The sequence below is a fragment of the Typopeltis vanoorti genome, chromosome 5, assembly GCF_054136105.1.
Source record: "Typopeltis vanoorti isolate ZY-2024b chromosome 5, IOZ_Tvanoo_1.0, whole genome shotgun sequence".
NCBI lineage: Eukaryota > Metazoa > Arthropoda > Arachnida > Uropygi > Thelyphonidae > Typopeltis > Typopeltis vanoorti.
Window position 1 is genome coordinate 55646275 of NC_143553.1, and position 18875 is coordinate 55665149.

Consider the following 18875-nt stretch of genomic DNA (forward strand, 5'->3'; position numbering starts at 1 on the left):
AAATATCTCGTTTTCCACTTACTGGAATCCAAGGTAGATACATAGGTCTATCTTGGAGTAGCTGTCAAGGTGTTAGTTGTAAGTTCTTTGTATCAAAATGGTCCAAATATTTAATTTAATAGGAATTAATCTACCTTTACTAATATGTTTTCTGTTGGTAAGGATATGACAGGTGTGCATATACATCTAAGACCGCATCTGAAAAGTTTTTGCTGGTAAGTAAAAATGATAAAAATGTTTCATGTTGACTGTCAGTTTATTTGCTTTTAACCCGGAAGAGTTGTGTTATTTTTATAGCATTTGAGTTATAAGAAATATAATTTTAAAATCATTGCGTCAATACCATGGTTATATTTTAAATAGAATTTCTGTAGTAGAGTTATTCAAATTGTATAAGATATAAAAGAAGGAACTCGAATTTTAGTGATATAATCTTGGTACTATTTATTATTATTTACTGAGTGAACATTCATCAGACTTTCATCTACTCTACTATTATTTATCTCATAAATAACGATTTCCCCATTTTTCATCTTAAAGCATTTATTACAGAAATTATTTGAAAATCTTATCTATTAGAGATAACTATCAAAAATAAAATAAAAAGTACATTTTTGTTATGCTGTGTCTATTTTTATTTTATGTGGGTCCCACCCACAAAAAATTACTGTATGAACCTATAGTACCTTCGTCAAGTTTGTGATCTTAAGTTGTTTTTTTTTTCTATTTTTATTGATTATATATGTGTGTGTATATGTTTATATTTATATATATTGGCGGAGGGGTGCTATTGATTTTTTACCAGATCCCGGAAACCTTGCTCCAGTGACCAAACGAAACCTTTTCAAGCCACTTCAGGCCCATTGCACTTCCTATGAGTGGGGCAGTGGTCTCACACCAGGCAATGAAATCCTTCTCTCACCAAAAAACATTCACAAACATCCATGCTCGCAGTGGGATTTGAACCTGCAGCCTATTGGTTGGGGAGTGGATATGCTAACCACTTGGCCAACCAGGCTGGCCAATTTGTAAATCACTGTTGTATGTCAAATGGCAGGGCAGAAAACATCATTCCCCTCTAGAAATTCTAGAAGTGTAATATCAAGCAACGTATTTCAAAGCAAGGTAGTTCACACGAGATAATTAAATACACCTAACAATCTAGAAATGCCTTTTTGTAATGCTCACATTGAAGATTCAAGCAAATTGTCTGTAAGGTTCACAGTGGTAGAACTTGTACTGTTTCTGTGTGCAGAAACAGTACTTTTTTCCAAGGCTGTGATTTCATTTGACATTAATCAAAGAGAACATGAATAAATTAAAAAAAAATGATAAAAAAAAATTAACTTGTTTATATACACGTATATTTCTCTCATAGTGAAGGGAGTAATTTTTGTATGTTTTTTTTTTTTTTTTTTTTTTTTTTTCATTTGAAGATTAATTAACTGATCTCATACAGAAGTATGAGATCAGTATACAGGGTTTTCTCCTGGAAACTTGGATTTTTATCCTGATGCATGCAAATTGCCCAGGAGAAAACACACAATTTACGGGTGAAAAATATTGGTGGTGGGGGTGAGCAATGGGTAGTGTTGTGTGGTGAATAGTAAGTAGTGGAGGTGGTGAGTTGTGTGCAGTAGAGTAGAATAGAATACCCAGTCTCGATGAGTCATTGGCGTATGATGTTGTAGTGATAATAATAGTAATATCTAACCAAAAGTGTCAGTAACTTCCTACATAACATTATTATTAGAGTCACCTTTGCAACAACTAAGTTCGGGAAATTTCTGTCCTGCTGCATTATCCTAGTTAACTGTAAGTGATGTTATTGTGAAGTGGAAATGTTTAGGAGCAACAACAGCAGAGTTGTAAAAGGCCTTGAAAAGCACATTGTGGGACTGCAAAGTGTTGAAATTTGTGGTGCAAAAAATTCACTTGTTCTCAGATAAAACACTTACTACCAAGTTCAGAAATGTCTCTGCAAGAACGTGACCACAAGCCTAAGGAAGAAAGTGAGGGAAATAATGGTGACTGGTTCAGCAGTCGCCATCATTTTATTATTATTATTATTATGTGACACCTCCATGGAGTCAGAGACTCATCGAGTGGGAGCATCTACTCTACCACTCTGTCTCCACCAGCTACAATGAACTGCAACTACCATCATCATCTACACCAATGCCATCTACCACAACCACCACCACTTGCATTTTTCACAGACGATCACAAACATCGTGTCTGGATTCGAACCCAGAGCCTTTTGGCTGGAGAGTGGATACGCTAACCACTCAGCCAACCAGGCTGGCAAATGTTTTGCATGGAAGAGATATGGGGGGGTGGTCAAGATCTGATAAATGCCTAGGACAAAAATTATATTAAAGCAACTGATATAACTACAAGAAAAACCATATGAGGATATAAGAACATACCTCCATAACTCTGAAGTTACCTTCATAATTCTGCTACTAGTATGTTCTTTCTTGTGGTTATATCAGTTGCTTTAATATCATTTTGTTCTAGGCATTTATCAGAACTTTCCAGTCCCCCCCCTCCCCTCATACAAACAAAGAAACCTGAGAGAGAGTGAATCTGTGAGACCAATCTAATCAGTTTGCTCCCTTCTGAATAGTACCAATATTCTTAGAGAGGTTTTTGTTGTACAACCCCACGTGTGCAAGATGATTTCCAGTGTTAGGCACATTTGGGATATATACAGTTTTTGCAGTTGTACAAGTGAGTAGTAGTTTCTAAAGTAATAAAGTACCCAGTTTTTGGAGTTTGAAAACACTGTAGTTGAGGTATATTTCTGCCAAGACAGGTTAGATGTGCTAGTCACAAGCAGGTAAAACTGGATGCATTAGTTATATCTGCTGCCCGACATATATTCAAGACTAGTTGTAACGTTGCAACAACAGGGATAAAGTGCTTTCGGTATGTACAAAACATGAGCCAAAGAAATGAGAGAGGACGAAGAATTATTAAATTTGTTGAGAGCCAGAGATTGTGTATAGGTAATAGTTTCAGAAATGAAAGTGGACTTGGAGATCACCAAATGAAGATGATTATATTATGGTGAACAAATGGAAATATTAGATGTATATGTTGTCATTCAATTTAACTGTGAATGCAATCATAGACTAACAAGAGCTAGAATCAGAGTAAATGTCTAGAAAGAAAAATTGAAATTAGTTTATGGAGAAAAAACAATAGAAAGTTGAAGGTATAGTAAACCAAGAGAAAAGTTTGAAAAAATAATGGAAAGTTGAAAGAGGTATGAATAAATCAGACTTACCTGAGAGAATTGAGGAAATAGCTTCAATACAAATAGAAATTATTAAGTATTTATAAGGAAATCATTATGAGGAAACCGAATGTTTAGAGAAAAACTTACCGTATGGTCACTTGATCTATTCAGAAAGAAAATTAAGGAAAGGGAGACAGGAGTAGCTCATTTGCAGGAATTCCAAACTTAGAAAGGAAATTGGAGATGACACCAAAAAATGTAAGAACAATTTAAAACACGGAGAACAGAAATCATTGAGAAAAAAAGGGGTTACATAAAAAATTTAAAATAATGAAAAATAAGCAACTAGTAGTATGATACAATAGAAAAAAAAATAATGCAAATATGAAGTGATTTTTTTAGAATCTATACACAGGCAGAGAAATGATACAGATTCTCCACTAAATTTAGATGGACTAGGTGCAGGATCACCAATCATAATAGAAGAATTTTGGGAAGTCCAAGTCAGCAAAGGATAATTGTGGAAAAGATGGTATGTTAAGAGAACACACAAAATCAGGAAGTTAACAGTTCCATACTGTCATACTGGATATGTTAACAGAATAAATTCCATAGCAGTGGCATAAATAAATTTTTTCCTTGTCTCTCGCTTCTGCCTTGCCCCCACACACATACAGCAGTGTACTATAGGTTCTTTAATCTCATGTATTGGGAGCAAAGATGATATTAATGTTAAGCCATCAGTTTATTATTGCAGCTGTACAAAATTTTTATATCCATTATTTTAAATAAATCAAGATTTTCAGTTATTAGAAATATGTATTCACAAATTAATTATTTTATTATTGCAAGTATTTCGGCCTGAAACTAACAGGCCATCATTAGTGCACAAGCAAAATTACAAGGTAAAGCTGATGGGGGAGGGGGCGAGAATAAAAGCATATTTAAAAAGCTTGTTCACGTGAAAAGGTAAGTGAATATCATCTTCCTGCATGCTTATTATTTCAGAGATTTTGAAAAAGACTTTATATCACTCAAATATAATAAACAGCTTAAAACAATAGACCCCTAGGCAAAATAGCAGATTATTAGAAATGGTATATCCGAACTCAGCACTCAGTATAAAGTTAGAAAAGGAAAAGAATTTGGTATTTAGACGGGTGGGCTTTCTTTCTCGGTTTACAGAATTTCCCATCACTCTCCCCCAACAATATGGTGTTATTACCCCCCCCCCCCATCCCCAACCAGCCATGACGTCTATAGATGTTTAGCTAAATCTGGATACGATTCTGTAACACCCCTTGAATAACATAGATAAGAAGTGCAATTTGGTCTCACTATTTCATCCACACATTAGTGAGAGATCATGTACGTTATCAATAATTTTATCTGTGAGAGTCCACAGATAACATTATGGATTTGTTAAGGAGCACTCATGTTTTAGTAATCTGATCGCCTTGTGTAATAAAGTAACAAGAGCCGTTAATGAGGGAAGCATATACTCACTTTTTTTTTTAAAAAAAAAAAATTTGACAGGTGCAACATGATAAGCTGATATTTAAGTTATAGCACATGGGTTTAGATGTCAGGTTAGTCAATTGGATTTGGGTTTGGCTGTCTAAAGATATCAGAATTGTGTATGAGGAAGTGGTATCAAGGAACCAGATGGTTACAAGTGGTGTACCACAGGACTCAGTATTGGGACCTATGTTGTTTAACATATCAATGACTTTTCAATGGATTACAAGGGAATATTCAGTTGTTTGCAGATGATGTGAAGTTGGGAAGGATGATTATTAATAGTGTAGATGTGGTAGCCATTCAGGAGGATTTGAATAAGTTGAACAGATGGCAAACGAATGGGGTGTCAGTTTAATTCAGTTAAATGTAAAATTCTGAAGTTTGGGATACATTGATGGGAGGTTGTATACTCTGTGGGAAGAGCTGCTGGAGGAAGTGGGACAGGCAAAGGACCTTGGGTTGATGATTGATAGAAATTTGAAGTTTGAGGAGACATATTGCAAAAGTGGGGAAGGTAGCTCACAGGAGCGTGCTGCGGTACTGATGATACTGACCAGCAGAGATAGAAGAGTTGGCGATTCCATTGTATGAATCCCTTATTAGGCTAAACCTAGACCATTATGCTCCAATTTGATCCTTAGGATTTGAAGAGGATAAATTAACCTTAGAAAGAGTACAGAACTGTATAACAAAAATGACATCAGCACTGTACAATGTTAGTTATGGATATATTTAAGGAAACTAGCTTTGCAAGCAAAAGAGAATCCCAAACAGTTTTTCAGTATGCTGCAAGCAAGAAAAAAACTGTACACGGCAAAATGATTTTAAGAAATGACGATGGTAAGGAGGTCACTGAATCAGTCGATATAGTGGAGTTACTGAGCGCGCACTTTGCAAAAGCATATCATCCAGGTGGTGACATTGAAAAAATGAAGGAACCATTAGTTTATACGGGAATAGTGATGAATGAAGTGGAGGTGACTAGTCTATTACAGAACCTTAATGTGAACACATCTGTGGGATTGGATGGTATACCGGCACGGGTCTTGCGTGAAGCGGCTAAAGAATTATCAGTGACCTTGACCATGTTGTTTAATCTGAGTCTCAGGTCTGGTTTAGTCCCGAAGGTGTGGAACGAGGGGAAAATAGTTTCGCTGCATAAAGGAGGATCCAAGACTGCGGTTGCAAATTACCGACTGATCAGCATATCAGGAGTCGTTGTCAAGGTCTTAGAGAAAGTAGTCAAGGGAAAAATACAGGAATGGATTAATGAAAACGAGATACTGTACAGGGGACAGCATGGCTTTGTGAAGGGTAGATCATGCTTCAGTAACTTGGTCAAGTTTTATAACAAGGTGACGGCTGAACTGGATAAGGGAAATGGGTTTACAGTGATACTGCTGGACCTGGCAAAGGCGTTTGACAGGATACCACATGGCATACTAATATGTAAACTACAACATATGGGAATGGATATAGGATTGGTGAGATGGATAGGTGGTTGGTTGATGGAGAGATATCAAAGAGTAGTTTATTCAGGAGTAGAGTCCAAAAGACGGCCTGTGACTAGTGGTGTGCCGCAGGGTTCTGTTCTCGGACCACTGCTGTTTAATCTGTTCATTAACGATATAGGGAAGGATCTAAGTGGAACAATTCATTTGTTCGCTGATGATGCAAAGTTGGGTAGGGCAATAGTGAATGCAGAAGATGTCAAAGTCTTGCAGGATGACTTAGATAGATTGGAGTTCTGAGCTAAGGAGAATGGATGTCAATTTAATGTGACAAAATGTAAGGTTATGCATTTCGGAGTGAAAAGATTAGCAGCAGTATACCACATTGGTGGAACTGTACTCCAAGAGATTGATGAGGCCAGGGACTTGGGAGTGTTGGTGGATAGGGAGATGAAGTTTAGGGGGTACATTGCAAAAGTAGCTAAATCAGCTCATCAACTCACTTGGTTGTTGAAAAATACCTTGACGAGCAGAAACAAGCAAGTTATTGTACCTCTGTACCGAGCCTTGATAAGACCTCATCTCGACTACTGTGCCCAGATTTGGTCACCTCGGTTCCTTCTTGATGGGGAGGAGGTGGAGAGGATCCAGAGGCGAGTGACTAAGATGATAACAGGTCTATGGAATGAACCATATGAGAACAGGTTGTAGATTTTTGGGTTGCAGAAACTAGTTGATAGGCGGAGGAGGGGAGATATGATTGAGACATTCAAATTGCTAAAGGGATTCTATAGGATTAATTCAGAGGATATTTTTGAGATCAGGACTAGTGGTGGGAGAACTAGGGGACACCTATGGAAGCTGGGCAAGAGTGTGGTTAGCAGGGCTGTTAGAGCTGGGTTCTTTACTTTTAGAGTGGTAAATGAGTGGAATAAGCTGCCAGAGTCTGTTATGGGTGCTATGATGGTGAACGAGTTCAAGACAAGGTATGATAGATACTGTGAGAATGTAATTGCATAGTTGTGTGGACATGATGTTTAGGGCCTCCCTTGATGAGTCTAAGGACTCCTGGAGTCACCCAAAATAATAATAATAATAATATTTAGGAAATGTGAGCTGCAAAGTTTGGTACTTAGGAGATATGATATGATGAGACATTTAAACTTGATACCAGGGAGTTCTTTCATGTGGTAAAACAAGGAGCAAGGACAGGGGGGGGGCATCCCTGCAGGTTGTGAGCAAGAAGATGAAGAGTGGTTGAACCATGGAATGCATTGCCTGGTATGGTGGCAAAAGCACGAATAGTGAATGAGTTTAAGGGGTGGTATGATATATTGTTGTCTAAGATAGGCATCCCACAATGATTCTTGTGACTCCTTGGAGGTCCTCAATAATGATAATAATGAAACAATATTTTTGACAGTTCTGATCAGAATTAACCAAAATTAGCCGATCATCCTATTGAAATTGTGAATGACACTTTTACCTGGGACAATGTTAGCTTTAAAGGTAAAGAACGAGGTTTCTTCTGTTATGTTATATAATAATATAAGAAACACATTAGTAAATGAAACATTTTGGCTGCATAAAGAATAAGAGAATGTTGAGTGAAGCATGTAAATGGAGATGTGGTGGAAAGTAACTTCATAGTCTCATTCAGGTAGTATTTTAGTGCTTATCAGGAAATAAAACTAAATCCTAATAGCCATCAGAAAACAAAAACCTAAATCCTTGATTCTTAATGATAAATCAGGAGCCCTGAAGACTCATTGCAGGAGAACACCTATGGTACAACTCTGTCTTCAGCACTACACCAAATTATATTATTGATTAAACCTTTATCCCGGCCATAGAAGAGATGGAGGGAGCTGGTAGAAGAGGACTTGAAGATGAAGAACTTGGATGTGGTGACAGCCCAAGACAGGAAGGTGTGGAGGAGACTCATAACAAACAGTGACCCCACTTAAGTGGGAGAAGCTGCAGAAGAAGAAGAAGAAGATTAAACCTTTATCCAAGTATAAGCAAACCAAGTTTCTGCATGAAGCATCTTCTTGATTATAACTTCAAAGATATCCAAAAAGAAAATCATGTAAGTGAAGGTGGGCTGACCATATTAGCAGATTAAGAAGTGAAAATTGGTTAAAATTAAGCTGAGTGGATACCAAGAGAAGAAAAGGTCACCAAAGGAGAAGATTGAGGAATGATCTGAATGTAAGATGGTGGACATTAGTTAAGGACAGAAACTACTGGAAATTTATTGGCAAAGCCTATGTCTAGCAGTGGATCAAAAGAAGTGGAAGAATTCTCATTTTAGCAACTGTCTCATTCTTTTATTTAATCTATCTTTGTTCTTTGAAACAACCTTTTGCATACAATTTTCTTCAATACTACAACCTCACCATCCAGCTGTTCTAGAAACAACAGATTCCTTCTTTCTCATTAATGAGTTGATTATACATGACTGCTATATGTTTTGTAACCTTTTATGATTATGGTTGATTAAAAAAACATGAACTTAGACATTTAATTATTATTTTTTTTCCCATCTGAAAATATGAGTATTCTATAATGTTTTCATGTTAATGCATAATTTTAAATATATATATTAACTGATTTAAAGAGTAGCATGCTTCTACAGTATTTTATTATTATTGCATGGGCACCTCCATGGATTCCTCAGGCTTATCTTTGGAGACTCAAACTATCCACACAGTATCTATCATACCTCTCCTTGAAAACTTTAACAGATAAAGCACTTGTAATTGACTCTGCCAGTCCAGTCCATTCCATTCATTCACTCACCATTCTCCAAGCAAAAAATCTAGTTCTCACAACACCCTTGCTGTGAGTAAGATTGAAACTTATTCTATTTCATAGAATAAGTTTCAATTCTATGAAACTCTTTTAGCAAGTTAACTGTTTCCATTATATTCTGTAATTTTTGCCTATCAGTGAACTTTTGCAATCCACAAACCCTTAATCTCTCCTCATAGAGAGCATACCACTCCCCCCTCTTGATACTCTTCACCACTTTCTCATTCCCATAATCCAGATGTGGTTGTATCAAGGCTTTATAAAGAGGAATGATAACTCTTATCTCTGCTTATTAGTGTATTCTTTAATAACCAAGTAACCTTTGAGCTACTTAGCAGTATTCCCTCTTTTCCCAAAATGCATAACTTGACACTTTTCCATATTAAACAGACTGACATTTTGCTGAACTGACCTATTTAAAACATCTTGCAAGAGATGTCTACTTCACCTTGAAACTATTACCTTACCCAAATTTGTATCATCAGCAAACAAATGAATATCTTCTTTGAAATTATTTCCTGTCATTTATGTACAAAATAAATACCAGTGGTCCAAGCACAGAGCCTTTTGGCTACTAGTCACTTGAATTCTCCTCCTCCATATACTACTTTTTGGTACTGTCCATCAGCCACACTTATATCCATTATCACCAGTTTCATATTCCATCCTCATTTGTTCCAGTTTACATAACAGATTTCCACGTGGTATCCTGTTAAATTTCCCAAACCCAGACAGAGTCATTATTCGTCCATTCCCTTTATCCAACTCAGTTGTCACTATTATAAAAAGTTAGTAAATTACTAAGGCACGATCCACCTTTCACGGAGCTGTTGCCCTCATCAAGTATCATGTTCTTATCCACCAATTCCTAAATTCTGTTTTTTGTCCAACTTGACCAATACCTTTATCACCACTCCTTATATACTGTTTGGTCTATAATCTGCTGCTACAGACTTGATATGCACCAGTTGGCCTCCTTTATGCATAATAATTATTTTGCCCTCCTTCCACTTGGTACTTTAGTCTTCTTCAGGAGTAGTATTATAGTGCTTAACAGGATATATATAGTTACTAATAGCTACATTAAGATACCTAGCTTGATTGCCTGCTAATGATAAACATTAATCGAACTTTAAACATGTCCAAAAAGGTTTTGGAAGCGGTCTAAAATGCAAGCTAGAAAAGTGATAAATGAAAAAAAGTTGATTTCAGTCATGCCAAAGGAGATTGAAAGAAATTCTTTAAATCTCCTTTAAAACATGAGGAGATTTAAAGAAATTCTTTTGCAGTGTGAAGCTGGGCAGATACTGATGGCAGAAAGTGTTAATTGCAGAGGAAACAGTAGCGGAATTATTCAGCTGGGCTGCATGAAGAAAGATGTTCTAAATTCAATATCTAGTCCCTGATTAGAGGAACTTTTCCTAACCTTGTCTTCAACCAGTTTCTGAGTTAGTAAATTTCTGGTGCAGGTGTTATGTCCTGAATAATCAAAAATTGGGACAAAAGATTAATTCTATTCAGGAACAACTATCTTTGATTGTAGGCAGAGAATGTTGTGCTTTAGCAAGGAAATAAAATTGTACATTATAACCTTAAGGCAAAACTGAAGAAATATTAGCTTAAGAAATGTGAGATTTAACCTGTTTGTACAGAGTCAAATAGAGAAATTTATATAAGATTATAATTTAATTAGAGTGTCCCATTTTATGTATTGTATGAATGTAAGCCAAAGTCCAGGTGTCACACTTTAGCCGTCTAGAATAGCGTATGGCCTAAGGGAAAGAGAAATTATAAGAAAAACAAAGTGAGAACGCATTCTCAGAAGAGCGCCAGTGCACGTGGGTGAGTGACGTGTGGTAAAAAACGTAGCTAAGCGCGAGAATCTCTGAGAAAAAAAAAAGGGAAGAATATAAGGGTCACGCTGCCCCCCCCCCCCCCATACGGGGCTTTTTGGTTCCTGTTTCCTGCGCTCGTGGATGTTGGCCAACGTGAAGATTCCGAGTCGGCCATAGAAGTCGTGCGAGGCCTATTAATGTTTGCGAGGAAAGGTTAGCTATCTCTTCATAACAGAGTAGCTATGCCATATCGAGTGACCGGTAATCCAGATGTGTGCCCACGGTACCAGAGAAATTCCAGAGCGGCACATCACCTTATCGACTCGGGGAACCAGGCCGTGCTGTTATCATATGTGACCCAGAGAATCACAAAACAAAGGTGCCTTAATGTCCAGACAAGGCTGATGATAGAGCAGAAAGTCATTCCATGGGACGGTAACGTAAAAATGTTAAAGTATCTGATTTCCAATTAAAGATTTGAGAACTCTATAGGTTAATTTGTGTATGGACATGCTATAGTGAACTTTAGAGATTATCCCAATTTGGCAGTGACCTGTCCCTGTTTTGAAGAATGTCTCCCTAGAAGGGATCTGTATGTGAGATAACTGAGATATATTGTGAGATATGAGTAGTGATCAGAGAGTGATTGAAGATAATGTTAAATTAAGCCAGAAGTTTGTATGTTTATAGAAAAACTCTATGGATCTAGTTATTATGCATGTATTCTTGTGTTAGTAATGATATCAGAATTTTACTAGCAAAGTGATTAAGTTAACCATGTACTTTAATTTTTTCATGTATATCTTTTAAACCTAAATAAATATTTTATAGCATTCGCCTGAATCTAGCATGTCTTATGAATTCAAATAGCCACTCATAAAATTATTATCGAACCTAGCGGTAGGGATATATGAATATAGTTTGATTTTCCAGACCACGACGGTGCAAAGACAAAGTGAATCGAAATTAGTTGAATTAGTGTTAGAAAGTTTATTACTGTGTATTACTCTGAGAGAGCCACCTTGGATAAGAGTCTCATCTATCCTATGTATTGGCTGGTGCAGCAAAATATAAATTCGTTAATATTTAACAGGCAGACTGTCTCAGAGGGTAGATTTTAAGGCCTTGTCCCATACTTAGACAAAGCCCTTATGAGTGAAAGAATTACACGTGACTAAACTTAAGAGGCCTAAATTTTAGTTTGTTTAAGGATAGAAGGGTGATAGCTGATTTGCTAGACTTATTGGAAACTTATTACAAAAGGATAGAAGGGAAATAACTGTGTACAAGCGAGTAGTGGAACATACAAATATATATATATATATATATATATATATATATATAATAAAGAGGAAGTAAAGATATATATAACACAGGTAAATGGTTTTTTATCCCTTAAACTCAAACAAATTGACCATAGAACCCAGACTATTTCAGACAATATGTTGCATTAAGGTTAGGGACCATGAGATGATGGCATTTGTCTGCTGTTAAAATTAGTGAGTCTTGGGCCAGCTATCTCTGATTAGCTAATGGTGAAGATTGGCTGTCCCTCAGTCTGCAAAAGTGTGATGGGTTTAAAACAGCCTCACCTATGGGGAATAAAAGGTACTAGTGGGTATTTGGTCAGCAGATTTCATACTGGTGAGAATGGAGTTGTGTAAAACTTAGATGGGGAGACAAAGGGACTTGATAGTTGGATGATATACTGCCATGTATTTTTACTGATGAAGAAGAGTTGACTGAAGCTTTGCCCTTGTTATTTTAAGATGGTCCTAGCATTATTCAAAGATGAGTGAAAGGGAAAAATACTGTCTGAATAAAAAATAGTGTTAGGCAATGTTTTCCAATTATAGAATAGTATCTGTTTTAGTTAAAAGTATTGGAGTGTTTAGGGAATATAATACAGGATTGTAATAGGCATAGAATTCTCTGAGAGCTTACATTAATGGGATCTTACTATTCAAATCATTTATTTTAATCAATATACTCTCCCTCAGCTTTGATACCGCATTTGGCATGGTCAATTAATTTGTTAAATGAGTTTTTTATATCTTTATTGGGATACTGTTGAGGGTAGTGGTTACTGCCGCTTGAACGTTTTCATTGGTGTCGTATCGCTTTTCTTTCATCGGCAATTGAAGTCACTGGGAGAGAAAGAAGTCATAGGGTGCTAAATCAGGTGAATACAGTGAGTGATCCAACACACAAACTTGGTTTTTGCTCAGAAACTGTCTCACAGTGTTTGAACGATGAGATGGTGAATTATCGTGCAAAAGTGACCAGCTGCCTGCATCAAGATATGCATGCCATACGCGACGAATTCTCACTATCAATCGCTTCAAAACTTCGAGATAAAACTCACCATTGACCGTTTGGCCAGGCAGAACGAATTCTTTGTGGATAATGCCCTTGGAATCATAGAAAAACAGCATTGTCTTTACTTTTGACTTCTCCAAGCGACTTTTTTTTTCGGATGCCCCTCTGCTGGTGGTCTCCACTCAGCACTCCGGCACTTTGTTTCGGGCTCATACTCAAAACACCACATTTCGTCACCAGTAACGGTCGTTTCAAGGAAGTTTGAATCCTTACGAGCGGTTTTAATGAGGTCCTTGCAGTGTTCAATTCTATGCATTTTTTGGTCGTCGGTCAACTTGTGAGGAACAAATCGCATTCAATTTACGAAGGCCCAAACTCTCGGTCAAAATGTTGTGCACAGTTGATTTTGGAATCCCCAATTCATTTTCAATCAATCTCATGGAGGATTTCGGGTTTTCTTTGAAATCGTGCACTTTTTAGATGTTAACTTCGCCCACTCCAGTTTTTGGACGGCCCGGCTTTTTGACGTCCTCAATCGTCTCATGACCACTTTGAAATTGCTTAAACCACTTGTAAGCATGGGTATGGGATAAGCATTTATCACCGTATGCTTTTTGAAGCATTTGATGTGTTTCGGTAAAACTTTTACCAAGTTTAACACAAAAGTCAATCACAGCTCTCTGTTTGAAACTCATTTTCCGACTGTTCGTCAAAACATACTCACTCTTGGCACTGTAACTCAGCTTCTAATGAAACAAATGTCATAAACAGTTGACAACACTAATAAAGGTTGCTGATTTCGACAACAAAAAGATACAACAGGTGGCACAACTAGTTTCTTCTATTTTCAAAAAGTTCGGTTTCTTTTTGGACAGAAAGTGTATAGTGTATAATAGGATTCGTAAATGGAGAGAAAAGCCACTGTAGTGGACCATGATTTTGCACATACTTGTTGAAGGTTTATTTTTCACTTGGTTAGAGTATAATAAAATTAGTTTAACCCTTTATCCAAGTGTGAGCAAACAAAGTTTGCGCCTGAAAGCATCTTCAGGACTGGGATAAGGTGGTACAACACCAGGGCAACTCGTTGCAAAGGTGGAGCAAGCTACCAACACTCCTATCTCAGTATCTCCTATAATGCAAAACACATCTCCTTGCGGATATGTCTAATGTTATGCATTAAGGGAAGGGCCACTACCCAGACTAGTTTCGACCTTTATTGAGGTCTCTTCAGTGGGAGCCAGGCCCAAGTGGAAATACCAGGCAGAAGCATTAGCAGGTCATCTCTACATATACCAACTTACCCCAGTCCTGAAGATACTTTCAGGTGCAGACTTTGTTTGCTCACACTTGGATAAAGGATTAAACTAATTTTATTATGCACATACTTGGACTGTTGTGTGTAGATTTGGTCATGATAATCAGTTTACATAGATGAGTAAGACAATATCAGAGCTCTAAAATGTTAATTATGAGTAAAGGTTGAAGAGGTGAGATTATAGAAAACTAAGTACTATGAGAGCTCTACTCTCATCAAGAATTTAATTCTATGACCGGACCATGTAAATTATGCACTTTGGCTACTTTAAAAAAAAATTATACCTCCACACTTAACATTTCTGCTCACATAGCATCTGTTTCCATCCAACATTTAAGTTTTTGATGGCTTTTTCCATCTCCACAGAGATGGTAAAGGCCATCTTTTTAAGATCCCCAACAAGGATCAACTTTTTCTTTGTCATCTACTTTCTCTAACGATGTGAAAAATTTGTTTACTTCTGCCTAGTAGAATCTTCTGTGGATTATACATACAAATAAGTCTCATTGTCAAATTCATCTTTTTGATGTTTGCCTACATCATTCTGCTTTCATTGCTACATCATTCAAAATTATTATCATTTTTGGTGTTCTGTGCCTTCTTTTCTGTGATCCCCATTGCTTGAATATAACATCATTGAATAAAAGTGTATTCATTTCATTAATTCAGAAGAGTCTCACCTGTTTTTGTTCTTTGTTTCAGTAATGGCAATTATGTCAGTTGATTCTCCTTGTGAAAAGAAAGTGAGGATTGGCTATTAAATGAGAAGCCTCAGTTGGTTAAATAATTCCTTCTGTCCATTCCACATCTTTTCCATATGATGCTTTTTATATTTATGGTAGCTATCTTAAATTATGTTATCCAGTTTGAATGTGTTCCAGTAGCTGACCTTTGCAATTCAGCCTTGCTACCTGATGAAAACAGTGCATAACCCTTATCTAACTGGATGATGATAAGAAGACTTTGATCTTGTAACATCATTGTCTTTTGGTTTAACCCAATAAAGAATACAATTTAGTTGGTTTAGTTGGCTAAAATCCAAATTGCACCATAAGAAAGTGAGGACTGACCATTAAATGAGAAGCCCCAGTTGGTTAAATATTTCCTACCACCATTCTGTCATTACTTATTTCATTTAATCTTTCCAGTTAATTACTCCAGATATCCAGAATTTTTTTTTTTAAGTCACCATTGTTATCTGTGATTCCTGTTTATAGTACTCTTTGTTTCCATAAATTAAAAATGCCAAGAAGTTATATTCTTGGTTTAATCCTTACTCCAAGTGTAAGCAAAAAGTTTGTCTGAAGTATCTTCACAACAAGGCTACACATCAATTGCCTTAGTATCCTATAATACAAAACATGCATCCTTTCCAATGTATAATATTAGGCATTATGGGAAGCACCACTATCCACACTAGTTTCAACCTTTATTCAATTATGGTCAAGTGTGGGGATACCTCTCCAAAATTATTCATGATAATTGCCTTCTGTTTTCTTACCAAAATCTTTTACTTTAGGGAATTGACGTATGCCTCATTTCTGGATATACCTCTTTAACATGAATTAATCCTGAAGATTGGAATTCTCTGTTTTTGCAAAGCACTTCATCACATGACTCCTTAGCTGAATCATTTTTCTTCTGCTTTTCTGTTGCCTACTTTGTTTCATTCGTTCACTCCTTTCCTGCCAAATTATATATAAATGTGAGTTGTTTTTTTTTGGTGATTCCCACCCACAAAAGGTTATTAGTAAACATACAGTACATTTGTACCATGGGCAAGCTAAGAATTTTTTTTTTTCACTTTTATCAATATTACTTGTATATTTTTAAAATTTATTCTTACATAGTCTGGAAGCCCTGCTGTGGAACTTTTTTAAGCCACTTCAGGCCTCTAATAAGCAGGGCAGTGATCTCACACTGGCCAATGAAATTCATCTCCCACCTGAAGATAATCACAAACATTCATGTCTGCAGCAGGATTTGAACTCATGACCTGTTAATTGGAGAGCAGGTATGCTAACCACTCAGCCAACCCAGCCAGCAAAGTATACAGTTTATCTATGAAAGCTTCTTGATTTTAACTCTTTAATACTTGTTTACATATTTACTAAAATAAAGAGCCAAAAGGCTTCATTTCGACAATGCAAAATTATATAAATCAAGTGAATATTAAATCCAGCATTATTTCAAAGCCAAATACAGAAACTATGAAAGTTTCATATGAAATTTGACCAGAGAGCTTACAGGAATATACTTGCTGTCATTTGAGTTGCCCTAGCTTGACCTAATAGAACATGATCGCTGCCCAAGCGTCCATATATTCACCTCCTATTTGTCCATTTTGATAAGGTTTCACTGGCCTGATAGCTGTTTCGATCTGATTGGTTCTCCTCAGAGACCAGGCAAAAACCTTGAGAGCAAAATCTCTCGTTCAGTATTAAAGAACTCTAAGTGTTGGAGAGGTGTTTTTTTTGTAAGTGATCTCGGTTGGTGCGTAAAGTATTTACTAAAATAAAGAGCCAAAAGGCTTCATTTTGGTGATGAAAATTATATAAATCAAGTGGATATTAAATTCGGCATTATTTCAAAGCCAAATACAGAAACTATAAAAGTTTCATATGAAATTTGACCAGAGAGCTTATGGGAATACACTCTCCATCATTTAAGAGTTGCCTTAACTGGACCTTATAGGAGAACATGATTGTTGCCCAAGCGTCCATATATTCGCCTCCTATTGGTCCATTTCCCGTAAGCTCTCTGATCAAATTTCGTACAAAACTTCTGTAGTTTCTGTATTCAGCTTTGAAACAATGCTGGATTTAATATCCACTTGATTTATATATAATCTTGCTTACATATATATATATATATATTTTTTTTTTTTTTTTTCTTTTCAGTATATTCATTTTTATTCCACAACTAAATGAAGATCGTTTTCTGTTTCAAGTCTCCTATATACCTTGTCCTGAACCTTCATAAAGATATCACAGTTAACAGTAACACGGACATTTCTTTTTTGTTTTCTTTTCATGTAAATTTATGCATATCTTTATGTTGGAAATTAAGGTTTTCAGGATGGTGTGTCTACTATCCTGAAAACCTTAATTTCCAACATGTGTCTAATAATCATTTCTTACTCTGTACAGATGTTGAAAGTTTTTTCACTTGGTTAGACTATAAATTAAAGATGCCAAGAAATTATATTCTTGGTTTAATCCTTTGTCCAAGTGTAAGCAAATATGGTTTGCACATGAAGTATCTATATGACTGTGCTACACACACACACACACACACACACACACACACACACACACACACACACACACACACACACACACAGTTATAGAGGCCAATAACTTCACATCAGTTGTCTTAGGGGGTAAGATTTTTATTATGGGATACTAAGGCAGTGGAGGTGAAAAACCATTAGTCTCTATATACAAGACTTCACGTGCAAACTATATTTGTGTACGCTTTGACAAAGATTAAACTAAGAATTTAATTTCTTGGCATTTTGAACTTTTGTTTAGATATTTAACAAGAATAAGCTTTTTTTTTCTTCTAAATTCTTTCATTTTTTGCTCAATAGAACATTCTATGGAAAAATAGGCACAAGTCTTATTGTCGTTATCCATTTTGAAATTTGTTTCCATCACTACCTGAAGTAGCCTGCCAAGGATGAATTGTCACTATGTTTAGTGTTGGGTGCTATAGCTACATTTCTCCTTTCTTTTTTCGATGTTTCCTATATATAACATCTTAAAGATTTTCATCATCTGTATGTATTCATCCAATACAAAATAGTTCTGTAATAAAATTCATTGATTTCTTATTAAGAAATTTAAGACTTTAAAAAGAATTTTTTTTTCTTTAGGTAAGAACACATACAGCAGCTATGGATTCAGCTGATGCTGAGGAAGCTTCAAGTCCTGTAAGTAAATACAGTTTTCCAAAGTGGTTGAATACAGCAATGGAATTTTTAACACCTAATCTGGAACATACTCTTTCTTCAGATGTTAAGTGCCGAACAACTGCTGAACAAGAAAAAGAAAGCTTTTCTGACCTGTCTTGTGAGTCCTGTTGTTAATCTACATTGTTAAGTTGAAAATATTTTAATTTAGATTACTTCATCTAAAACTGAATCAAGTAGAGATTATTTTAAAAATTTCATCATGTTTGAATAATACTGAATTAATGCAGTTATTATTTAAGTATGTTATTATTACTGAATATAATATTCATTCATTTTATAGGTACATTCAGAATACCTTTTACCTGCAGTTTTAATATTACTTTTTGTTTCCTTTTCAATCCTTTGTAGAACTTTTAATTAAGATTACAATCATCATCATCAGCAGCAATTTTCTGAT

The 18875-nt window shown here is 36.0% G+C and overlaps 1 protein-coding gene across 1 annotated transcript in view; it reads left to right on the forward strand.

Moving 5' to 3' along the window:
• LOC150106428 (uncharacterized) overlaps positions 1-18875 on the forward strand; it is a 29435-nt gene continuing 10560 nt past the window's right edge. The window contains exons 1-2 of the mRNA XM_090392438.1: positions 1-215; positions 18380-18575. Coding sequence (XP_090248564.1) covers positions 18401-18575 — 175 coding nt within the window. The 5' untranslated portion in view covers positions 1-215; positions 18380-18400. The remainder of the gene's footprint in view (positions 216-18379; positions 18576-18875) is intronic.